Raw genomic sequence first — 13,216 nt, forward strand, 5'->3', positions numbered from 1 at the left:
TTCGCTTTGAAATATCATATCTGATTCATTTCCAGAGCCATTGTTGGCAATTCAAAAAGCTATTATTTTTACTTCTTCATCCCTCTCTATACTCTCAAAAATCGAATTTTCAGTTTAATACGTTTTTGTGCAAAATCTTTAAATTCCAGATATCTGGGTGAAAATCTTGAAACAACAGGGTTCGTACGGTCCTTAAAAGTCCTTAATTTTTTCAAAAATGATTTTTGGTCCTTCAAAGTCCTTAATTTTGGCCAAAATGAATAAACGGTCCTTAATTTTGCTCATTTGACATTTATCATTTCTAATGGTTGCCATTCTAAGTGTGAATTACGATTTCTCATGAATATGGAATTAAAATTACACGGCTCTTAACCAATCTGTTGGCGGATTTGCGTTGCAAATGATTGATGATAAAAAGAAAAAAGCTACCCGAACGAAAGCAGATTGTGACGAAAGCGTGAAGCCGGAAGTTGTTTAAGAGGCGAAAGTGATGATGAAGGTGCTCGAGAGGGAAAAAAAAAAAAAAAAGAGGGGATTCTGAAAATATTTGCCAAAATTAGAGCAATCCCAACCTGGTAGGCCACAACCCTTCCGACGCCAATAGGAACGAGATGCCTGGAAAGTGCATTTTCAATAAACTGTGGCTTCATCAAGCTGACTACAAAGACTGGATATTGATGGATGGCAATCCTTAAATGTGGTCTTTGTCTGAAACAAATTGAAATTTCTAGAATGGGAGAGTCAGCGCTGAAAATTCACATGAAAATTAAGTTTCGTTTTATCATTTCAATTTGTTTTTACACGGTTTTGCTTAGCTTAATTTCTGTGTTTGTTTCAATTAAGCCATGAATTAATTTTTTATCACCTTCTACGAAGTTTATTCTCTTTTGCACATACTATATGTATGGGATATCGGGATTATGAGTTTATTTCTGCAGAGGGTCTGTTATCGATTTCGCGGGAAATCTGTTGGCTCCATTTCGATTTTTGGTCGCCAAGAGCAAATTCGGTAACGCTAGCCGAGAAAATGTGAAGTTCGGAAATACGTTTTGAAGCTTCAATAGACAATTAAGTGTTTGGTTTAAACCTATGTTGTTGATAGTAATGCATAATTTTTGCTAATGGCGATACAATTATTAGTTGAAAATAACTAATTAAAAATTTTTTAATATTTTTAAAGCTGAAAACAACTAATTGAAACTAATTTTCCTGAATTAACTAGACGCAAAATTAACTTTCATGAATTACTAAAGTTATTGGGTAGAAGTTTAACTGAAAATATACATTCCGTATTATATATATATATATATATATATATATTTGAAAGAATAGTAGTAGGTAGGAACATTGCAGCAACCTTGCTAAAAAGTTACCAGGAGCTGTAACTCCGCGAAATGTTGTAACATAGTACTACATAGACAATAAGAAATTTGCCTGGTAAAACTGGAAAAGCTGTATAAGCGCGATAAAATTGCCAAATTTTAGTGCTGGAAGACTTGCTATTGCACGAAAAAAATTAATTAATCTGACCGTTGTGTAATGTGAAAAGTTAACTCACATGAAAAAAAGATGGATGGAAAAAATATATATATATATCAGGAAGTTACAAAGACATAAATTATAAATGTCAATATATAAAATGCCTATACATAAAAAATTAAAATTAAAATTGCCAATATATAATATACCAATACATAAAAATTAAAATCAAAATTAAAAAATAATAAGACACAAAAAGCATCAAAAACTAGCTACAAAAACAATAATTAAATAGCGGAAAAATGGTATATTAGCTCACTCGCACTCTCAGTTGGCTTTTCAAGGGAAAAAAACTGATCTACGAAATAGGCTAAATACCATTACGCGTTTCGCCGAAACAGACCATTGAAGCTCTTGTTAATGCGAAAAAAACTTTATACAAAAGTATATTAGTATTTCCGAAAAAATTCTTTTGCAATAAATCCTTTTTAGTAGCTCCGCTGCTAAAGGATTTATTCCAAAAGAATTTTTTCGGAAATACTGGTGGTGTGGTGTATCCAATTATGGCAAAGCACACCAGGGCTATCTGCCTAAGAGAAGGGATGCCTTTCGTGGAGGACTTTCTAAGGGAAACTGGCTCGTATACACGTTACACATGGGGAAAACCACGAAAACACACATGCAGCCAGCCCGTTCGCGGGATTCGAACCTCGGACCGAACTACCAGTGTTCAGCGACTTTACCGCTCGGCCGCTGGTGGGCTTTTTCGGAAATACTAATATACTTTTGTATAAAGTTTGTTTTCGCATTAACAAGAGCTTCAATGGTCTGTTTCGGCGAAACGCGTAATGGTATTTAGCCTATTTCGTAGATCAGTTTTTTTTCCCTTGAAAAGCCAACTGAGAGTGCGAGTGGGCTAATATACCATTTTCCCGCTATTTAATTATTGTTTTTGTAGCTAGTTTTTGATGCTTTTTGTGTCTTTTTATTATTTTTTAATTTTGATTTTAATTTTTTATGTATTGGCATATTCTATATTGGCAATTTTAATTTTTATGTATAGGCATTTTATATATTGACATTTATAATTTATGTCTTTGTAACTTCCTGATATATATATATATATTTTTTCCGTCCATCTTTTTTTCATGTGAGTTAACTTTTCACATTACACAACGGTCAGATTAATTAATTTTTTTCGTGCAATAGCAAGTCTTCCAGCACTAAAATTTGGCAATTTTATCGCGCTTATACAGATTTTCCAGTTTTACCAGGCAAATTTCTTATTGTCTATGTAGTACTATGTTACAACATTTCGTGGAGCTACAACTCCTGGTAACTTTTTAGCAAGGTTGCTGCAATGTTCCTACCTATACTATTCTTTCAAATCTTTTTGCAGCATTATGCGCAAAAGTTTTTTGAGACCAGGTAGGTCTTTCGTCTAATTACCAGTTCGCTTTACATTTTCTTTTTCAATTAATATATATATATATATATATTTATACAGTACAAAGTCCGAGGTCTGGACTCGTCGGGACTTCGGCGATCCCAGATTTGAGATTTTTCCGGATATTAGATCATTTTAAATCTACTAAGATGGCACGTAGAAATTAGAAAATTGAAAATATGAAATCGTGATTTATGAAATAATGAAGCATTTATGATTTAAAGGGTATCAAAATTTACAGAAGAAAAGAGCTTAATATTTATATGTTTTACTTTATTAAACATTTCTTTCAATGTGAGTTGTTTGATTTGTTTTCTCTGCTAATACTTTAGACTAATACTATAGACATATACTTTCTTGTTCAGTTATTAAGTGCCATTGTTCAAGTCCTGTAATTGCTGTGTCGAGAATTCCGAATAACTTGTCAATCAAAATTTTTTCTCGTTCAGTAACCTCTCTGTTACTTTCTTCACTATCGGTAGCTGTATTTTCTGGATTTAGAACCATACTACAGATTTCGCCCTCCGTTAATTGATTGATGATTGGGCATTGTCATCGCAATGAAAAACTTCTGTTTAACTTCGCTAAATTCTGCCGCTGGTTCTGGCTTTATGTGAATAACAAATCAGTTATTCTTAATTCAAATAGCACTAAATATAATCGTTTGTCCTATGAGTATCATTAACAAAATCTATTTTTAGTATAAGGAAAGAAATTTCTGCTAAATCTCCCCTTGTCAAGATTTTAGCGCATTAAACTTAAATCTGTAATCGGATAATACTCTGTTATTTGGCGTCGCTGCATGATTCATCACTCAAGTTGTTATCCGTTGATAAACATGCGGTGATGAAAGCAAAGTACAATAAATAATGATTCGCGATTTCGGCATCAAGGATATAAAATATTAGTTGGTGTAAAATTAACAAATGCTTCGGTTTGAGATTATGCCAAGCAGATACGCAGCTATGGAGTCAAGTTACTAATCACACAAATTTATACTAAAATAATTATTTCTTCAATAATGAGATATTTTATTTAGCGCCAAACTGAGATTAAGAATCGGGATTTCCGACATGTTTTTTTATGATGAGGAAAAAAAATCTAATGCGCGTGCGTAAAGCATACCCCTTCCCTTCAAAAAAGCCCTAAAAAATTGGTTGGTGGTGGCTTTGAGGTCCGGATTTTAGATCATTCCAGATATTGCATGTCCAGATGTCGGACTTTGTACTGTATATATATATATACATCTTTCAAAATATAACTTACCAGTATGGATTCACTCTTTTAAAATAATTCTACTTTAATTAAACTTAGGAGATAATATAATCAATTAATCAGTATTGCTTAGGAAATAAATTATATATATATATAGTAAAAAATGTATATTTTCACTATTCAAGTATTCACTGTGACAAGTAATCTTATCTTGTCACATGAACAGGCCTCTGTGGAAAGGGGCTTCTCTGTAAATAAAGCACTTGAAATTGAAAATTTAAGTGACTCATCATACATTTTTCAATGCACAGTATTTGATTACATAAAATTTTCTGGAGGTGTTCTTAATATCGAAATTAATAAAGAAATGAGATCAGCAGCAGCTTTTGCAAGAAGTGGAGTTCATTTAGAAGTTCAGTATTTAGAAGAACAAAAATCTTTTAACTAAATCTGAAAATTCAAAGAGGAAAAGAAATATTATTGAGGAAGAAATTGATTATATGAAGCAGAAGAACAAATTTCTTCAAAGGGACATTAAAGATGTTAATGAAGAAGTAGATGCTTTAGCAGATGAAGCTGAGACCAGCAGGAACATTGATTTGTTTATCAAAGCAAATGAACTTAGAAGAATAGTTAAAGAAAAGGAAATAGACATAAATAAATTAGATGTTAAAATAGCTGAAAAGATTTCAGGTTTAAAAAAAGCACAAATGTTTTGTATCTTTTATTGTACAGTTTATTATTCTAGTATCTTTCAAAAAACCAAGGAAATAAGTTGTATGTTTACAAATCAGTTATTTTAATCTGCAAAATATTCTTACATTGTGATTATAATAGTAGTTGACTGTGCTTAAATAAATATCAAATAAGTTAAATAATAATCATGTAAATCTCTAAAATAGTGACTGTTATTAGTGTAAAATACACTTATACCTGTTTTTCAAGAAATTATGTCCCTAATTTAATGTTATCTACTTCATAACTTGTAGGGAGTTAGTTTAATTTTCAAAATTGTTTTATGGTAAGTATTAAATTGAATTTAATAATAGTGCATAATACACACTTCTGTTAGTTTCTTAAAGTGAAATTACAAGCATGAAGTCGGTTGTATGGATAATTGCTTTATTCTATTCATTTTTTTGTTTGCTTATAGGTCCTTAATTTTTTCTTTGATGGTCCTTAAAAGTCCTTAATTTTCATGTAAGGAAATGTGTACGAACCCTGAACAATATCCAGACCACATTTTATGTATTTGTAACTGCCAATAAAGACATTAGAATTAAAATTTAATAACTTAATTTTAATTCTGAAATGCCTCCTTAATTTTTACACTTTGGTGACTGCAAGTCAAAAAGTTTCTCGCAGTGTCCCCCCTCCCAATTATAAATTAGTGACAGAAGTTTGCATGTAAGCAGATATCTGTATTAGAACATAAATACATTTGATTGCATAAAAACATCTAATTATCATTAACATCAAAGGACAGATTACAGTGTTTTGCTAGGCAAAACTTTATGCGAAAATTCTTTTGACCTAAAAGAATTCATAAAGCTTGGCAAATTGTTAGAGAAAGTTTGCCTTTGATAACATAAAACTGATTCGTTTATTCTAAAGGAATTTAGGTGCTAACTTTCTTTTTTGCAATTATAAAATCACCTTTATTGTCTTCTCATTAGTCTCAATGAATACAAAGGCAGTAGATAAAATCACGTTTTTCCCACTGTTAGTATCCGTAGCGGCTGTAAAGGTTTCGTTTTGAATTTTAGCTTGAAATGCAGGTGCGTGTACATTTAACGCATTGCTGTTTTGATCACCCAACTCCTGATCTAAAGTGTCTGCTGTTTCTACTGTGGTTCCAACAGAATTATTTTCATTTTGATAACACAAGAGAAAGCTATGTTTTTCCTTACACTTCTTGCACGAGTAATTAGAACGGCAATTTCTCACACTGTGCAAATTAAAACAACAAAAACATAAATTCTGTTTTATCACAAATTCTACCCTTTATTTTACATTTAATTTCTGAAATTTGGGACAATTAAAAAGCTTGTGATTGCTCAAATTATATAACCTACACGAATTCTGCATATGTTTTTCATTTGCATTAGAAACAACAGCGGTAACTCTATGTGGAACTTTTTTTGTGTTAGTCACAGTATTTGAAGCGTTGAGAGTTCTTGCATGATCTTTAAGAAATTCTATAAGATCTGTTAAATTAGGCAAATTCTCTTTCTCTAATTTTCTTTCCCACCATATTTTGGTGTTAGGATCTAATTTTTGCCCTAAAATGTATGCAAACACATTGGAAGAAAAACCGTTAACACTCTGATTTAAAACTTCTAATGATCTCGCGCATTCATTTGTAATGTCAATTAAGTTTAATATTGCTGACGCAGACTCATTTTGCATAGGATGCATATTCATAAATCATCTCACATGAGCATACACTTGTTTACGGTAATTAGAGAACCTTTCTTCTAGAAATGAAAAGGCTAATTTATAATTAGAGTCAACTATAGATATTGACTGCACAATACGATAAGCATCTCCTCTTAGAGCAGATTTTAAGTACTGTAATTTGACTGCATCCGTTAAATTAGGATTTGAATCAACATTGGCTAAAAAAATATCTTTAAATGAAAGCCACTCATGTATAAGTTACCCCAAAACGTTGGCAAATTAATTTTGGGTAATTTAACATTGTTCTCAGTATTCGTGCAAACCGAAAGCTCCGATTTAATTTCTTTGGAAAGTTTAGCTAATTTACGATTTAATTCGACTTCTACATCTAAGAGAATATCGTCAATCTCTTCTTTCTCTTTTACATAAGCATCAATACTTTCTTCCGTACATAACCCGAACAAAAAATCGAAACTAGAATTTATTTCTGTCTCAAACACTTTAAATTTATTCTTTAGTACTTCCAAGTCACTTCCTTGGACATTTTCGTCTGCAACCTTTTGTTTTAACTTTGTTAACTGGGTTTTCAATATAAGTTTTTTTGCTAATAGTATCTATCTCCTTTAGTGACATTTTATTTAGCAAAAGTCAATAAACAAATAAAGAGCTTCAAAATGGTACAATAAGCTTCAAAAAGGAGGAGTGTAATTACCCTTTTGTTTCTACAGAACTTCAATCTTGAAGTATCCTATATAATTCTTCATTTCACAAACCGAAAGTAAATTTGCACTCTCATAAACTTCATTAGCTGTTCCGGCTCTGATCGGCCTTAAAACTTGAAGTGACTTACTCTATTTCCCGTCGATAGCTGTATATCGTAATAAAATAACTCCACACACATTACTCAGTTTAAATACCTTTATTTTCCATAGCGACACTCAGGTGCTAAGTTCCACCTTACAGCGTAACATATGAATCTCAACTTCCAAAGTACCACAAAATCAAGTTTTTCATAGAATACATTTCAGTGCCAATTCCGGCGGCGCATGCAACATTAGCCAACATTCCGCTCTGGCGCCAAGCATTTCTCAGCTAATACAAAACAGATGCAATCAAATGCATCAAAGCAAGTGGACTAATGTAATAGTAGTCTTGTAATAAACTCGCAAGTGTAACAGAATAAATGTTGTATAATTTTTCTTTTATAATGTGCTAATAATTATAGTGCTAATTATAGCTTTATAATTATAGCGCTATCTAGCGGTGAAAATTTGAATTAAAATTTATTCTTAGCCCAGAAAAATTCTTTTTGAAGATCTTTAGGTGCAAATTATTTTTTTTTATATGGTTTTTTGGAAAGTGTCCAAGATGCTTTACAAAACACAATTTATTTTTCTTTAGCAGAAATATGATATTTGGCATGAGGAGGAAAACAAACAGTAAAACTTTTTAAAAAAAACTGTAATCAGCCGTTCGGTTCACTCTTGAAAGGAAATCTGTTAATTCCTTGCCTTTGTTCTGATTCTGCACAATAAATTTAATTCCAGGAAGAGCACATTTTCCATTTGTTTATGAGCCCACCAGCGGCTGAACAGTTTAAGTTGCTGAACACTGGTAGTTTATTTCGAGGTTCTAATTCCGCAAACAAGCTGGCTGCCTGGGTGCTTTCGTGGTTTTCCCCATGTGCAACCTGTATATGAGCAAGTTTCCCTTAGAAAGTCCTCCGTGAAGGCATCCCTTCCCTTAGGCAGTGCTTTGCCATAATCAAATCAATCAATCAATCAATCAAACAAACCATTTGTTTATAAACGCTTTCAAAAGTCTTTTTTTTTTTTTTTAAATCATCATCATAGTCTCTTTTTCTTACGTGTTTTGTACCATTTCTTTTCCTCAGTATCCTGTGTGTCATATTTGGTAAATAGAATTTAATAGTGTTTGCTTATAGTATTTATTGGAACAATTGCATTCAATATAATTTTTGTTTTCATTTATATTAAAAATAACAGAAGATTTGGTTTTTAATTGACCGTATACTGGCACATAATAATAAGGAAGTGATTATTGCAAAATCAGCCTGGACATTGAAAAAAAAAAGGGGGGGGGAGATGGGGATTATAATTAAATGAAATAGATGATTTTTTTTTTTTTTTTTTTTGGGTTTGTCTGTCATGTCTGAATTCTGCATTTATGTCTACTTTTATTAAATGCTTTTTTAATGCTGTGTTTGTGAATATTAACAAATCAGCACATTTATAATTTATTAAATTTTGCTATAATATGTATGTAATAAGTTTTTAGTTGCATAATGCGAAATTTAATTTTAAGGTGACCGGACAAATTATGTCAATTTGCCACATGTTATCGCCATGGTTGGTTTACCAGCTAGGGGAAAGACCTACATTTCAAAAAAGTTGACGCATTATCTTAATTGGATTGGCATCAAAACAAGAGGTAAATTTTCTTTATTTTTCTGCTATTTCCATACATATGTTTTAGCTTGGTACTGAAATTACATGCGAGCCCAATGCACAAACTGAAAACTGATGGACCAGAATATTTTTATAAAATAAAAAATGTTTTAAATACATTTTCACATGCTAAATATTTATCAAAACATATATATACAATATTAATATAACAAAGGGAAAAAATTAAAATTTTCTATCCGAAGTCTAATACCCATAAGACATTTTTGTTGGTTGTTCTTTGGAATTCAAATATATTGATAGTTAAATATTAGACTAGCATTTCTTAATAATTCTTAATTTCTTAACAATTCTTAGACTAACATTTCTTTCAAATAATTCCAACATTTTTAGTTAATCATTAAATAACTTACTTAAATTTAAACTAAAATAAAGTCTTAAGTTTTTGGAGAAAATTTATGCAGTAGGACAAAACTTCAGAATAAATATTAATAGCCTATATAAAAAAAGAAAAATTGAATATATCTTATATATTCAATTTTTCTTTTTTGACATATAAATAAAAATACATTCTCTGACTCATAAGTAAAAATCTATATGTAAATAATCATGAACTTCTTAATTTCTTTCTACAACTGGGCACTTGATGTCATTTCTATTCTGACAAAGTTTGTAGCCATGGAGAAAAAAATTACTAGAAATTATATTCATCATGGATTATAGATGCTCATTGGTCAATTGGGTTCTTATTAATTTTCAGCCGTGAAACAAAAAGCTGTTCACATATGAATTATTTTCATACAAAGCAATTATTCTTGGTGCTGAAATTCATAACCAAGCTTATTTATTTTTTGACATGTACCATTGAAAGTAATAAAATCTGTACTTTCAAACCTTTAAATAAGTTTTATATCACATTGTAAATTAGCTCCATATATTGGTTTTCTGGTGTGTTATTCTTTCTGTTGTGTCCATTTTAAATGGAAATGAAAGTAATATAAACTCTAACTTCAATTAACTAAAATCTTGCAATCCCTGTGACAAATACATAATTGAAATGCCTTCTCAGGCTAGATAAAAGTGCTTTGAGGTCCATATGCGTCTTGTGGGCCACCAGTTTTGGCCAATTATAACTTGTGCACCTGAAAAAAACATGATCTCCAAAGGCTTACTGAAGCTTTGCATAAGTTTCTGTTTCACTGTGCTGAAAACCTGAAGCAAATTCTGATAACAAACTGCTCAATTGATGGCACTCATTTTCAGAATGCAGTAGAAGAAAGTTTTCGAAAACAAATACTACTGGTAATTGTGCAATTCTATGCAGTTCAAACTCATACTGGTTGTGCATCGAACGTTCCCTAACCTTTTCCTCCAGATGGGAAGTCCACAGTGTTGCTAAATTAAAATTTTAGTTCATTTATACACTTCTAAGTATACTAGTTTTCAAAAGTAAGAGAATTTTTATATTTGGTTGAATATCTCTAGAATTGATGGATCAGTTTTAATGATGTATTGATATAGGTAGATTAACCCCACCACTAAAAAAACCTTTTCAGATATGATACATGCATGGTCATGCTTAAGGCTCATCAGCACAAGAGAATCTCGAACAAATATTGTGAGATTAAACATTCAGGTCTAGGAGTTTTCAGATAGATTAAGAGAATTTCATTTGCGTTCTGGATATATTCTGTATAAGATTTTGGGTTTGAAGATCTGATTAACCAATCCGTATGGTTAATATTCTCACCTTCAATTTAGATCCATGAGGTGCTTATAAAATAATATTTACCCATAAATATTAGCTACCTTGATCATGTGGATCAGTGCCAAGTCCAGGGGGTGGGTGCTGTGAGGCTGCAGCCTTTCTCAAAACTAACCAGAATTCTTTACTATTTTAAATCATTGACTGCACTTTTCTGTTCTTTATCTCCCTTTTTCTTTAAAAAAAAGGGGGACTGGCAATATTTTCTATCTTGACAAAGGATCAAATTTTCCTGCTTTTGTAGTCATTCCATTCATACTTCTAGCCTTGACGTGACTGAAAATGTTTTATGGCTGTTATTTCATTATATTTTTATTAAATTATCAAACGTATTGTAATGGTCTTTGTAATTCAATAATATAGTAGAATTTGGAAACGTCTTTATGATACAAAATTTTTTACCTCAGCCCCCTCACAAAAATCCTGGATTTGCAACCGATGTAAATATAGATGTAAAAGCAATGCTATGTTCTTGACTATTTTCGATTAAGGTATTATACTAAGTAATACTAACAGAATGCTGTTGTCAGTATATTTGCTTACTTTTTCAAATGTTTTTTGTAGCATTGATAAATATCTTTTATAATTTTAGTTTTTAATGTTGGAGAATATCGCCGGTTAGCAACAGAAGCATACAGAAGTCATGATTTCTTCCGTCCTGATAATAAGGAAGCTATGGCCATTCGAAAGTAATATTAAATTCTGTAACCTTTTTTTCGTAAACAATTTCAAAATTTTAGAAAATTTATGCAGTTTTGATTGTTTAAAATTTTTACTCTGATTCACAGTAAATGTGCATTGGATGCTTTGGAAGATGTCTGCAAGTGGCTAGAAAGTGAAGGCGAAGTTGCAGTATGATATTTTGTATTTGACCATTTTTTTTAATGTTTTTATATTTTATATGATAACTTGTCACTTTTATAGCATAGTTATTTAACTATCAACTTTAAGAAGTAATAAAATTTGTTTATAATTTAGTATTAAGTTCTTAAAAATGTTTCAACAAAAAGGTAAAGTTCAAGAACTTATGGTCAGTTCGATTTGAGAAGTCTAATTTTATAATGGAAAACGTACTGCAACAGAATAAATAAAAATTTGTGTTATAAGCAGAAAAATTAGAAAACAGATTTAATTATTTTGTTTAAATTTCATTTATATATTAAATCCATAGTAGTTGTACTGAAAGCCTGTATAGTCAGTTTATGAGAACATAATCATTGTTTACATGTGCTGTTAAAAATTAAACCATTGTACTTGGTTAAATTTGTGTGTGCTTCATATTATGCAATTACAAAAATTAAAATTTCTTAGTTTTATGCTTTCGAAGCTGTAGAAATATTTGAAAAATTTTTGTATTTCTCTTTTGAAATTAAATGGGAAAAACGTTTCCCCACCCTTTTTTTCTATGAAAAGATTCTTCTAGCTGTTTATTCTGCATGGAATTTTTTTTCTCTGAATATATTTAAAGTTAATTAATCTATGTGTTAAGGCATATAATTTGTGTAAATCCTCTTTTGTTTGGCTGTAATAACTTGAATTTGATTTACCATTTATGTGAATTTTTTGCATGCCTTTTTGTAATAAATATGCTAAACTTTAAATTCTTTAAAATATATTTTCCTAGCAATGTATGTTTTTTATTTCATGTGCATTTGCTTTTTCTATATAATATTTTTTGTATAAAAATTGCATGCATTGTAAATATATAATTTACTAGCAGCTTCGCTGCCAGCCTTCATCTGGCTTTTAAATGTACCGGAAAAATGGCTGAAGGGAACACACCAAACATTAAATTTAAAAACTGCATAGAATTTTACTCTGCAGAACCACTTCATAAAAAAAAGTTATTATGTATAACAAAATTACAATGAAGCAATATCCCTTAATATAAATATTAATTATCCTAATAAATAAATTAACCATAATAAACAGTTCATAATAAAATCATTTTTAAAACAAATGCAAAATTATATTTTAATATTTAACAGCCATAAATAATGTTTAAAACATTAGATTAAATTTATAGATATTAATAAAACCAATTACGTTTTAAGTAAGGTGACGTTATTGATTACATCATCTGCAACATAAAATTATATAAAATACTATAAACAACAAAATTTTTATTTCAAATAAAAATGAAAAATAAAAAAATGAAGTTGATTTTTAATATTTAGAAGCGATAAATAATATTTAAAACACAGAATTTATGCATAATAAAACGCATTATTTTTTAAATAAAATGACAACAAAGTATCGGTTACCATAAATAACTTATCCAGCAATGGGTTTACCATAAGTCGTATTACTCGCCAAAAGAAAAATTGCCAAAATCCGTGCAACCGTCTACCAAAGTAGCACCAAAAATTACAACAAAATAAGCTATATCCCTTAATACAACTATTAATTATCCTAATAAAAAAATTAACCAACTTTCCGTTGAAGGAAAAAAATCATGCAAAACTTTTCAATATCTTACAAACA

General features: G+C 30.4%; 1 protein-coding gene across 6 annotated transcripts in view; it reads left to right on the top strand.

Annotated features, from left to right (window-relative positions):
* The window catches only part of LOC118181608 (6-phosphofructo-2-kinase/fructose-2,6-bisphosphatase-like), a 144,295-nt gene that overhangs the window by 58,039 nt on the left and 73,040 nt on the right, over positions 1–13,216 (top strand). For all 6 annotated transcript variants that reach the window (XM_085817298.1, XM_085817315.1, XM_085817293.1 and 3 more), the window contains exons 2-4: positions 8,867–8,992; positions 11,325–11,421; positions 11,521–11,584. In XM_085817298.1, coding sequence (XP_085673424.1) covers positions 8,867–8,992; positions 11,325–11,421; positions 11,521–11,584 — 287 coding nt within the window. The remainder of the gene's footprint in view (positions 1–8,866; positions 8,993–11,324; positions 11,422–11,520; positions 11,585–13,216) is intronic.

This window comes from Stegodyphus dumicola, chromosome 1 (assembly GCF_044657685.1).
Source record: "Stegodyphus dumicola isolate Sdum_Otavi_A_Nest chromosome 1, ASM4465768v1".
Classification (NCBI taxonomy): domain Eukaryota; kingdom Metazoa; phylum Arthropoda; class Arachnida; order Araneae; family Eresidae; genus Stegodyphus; species Stegodyphus dumicola.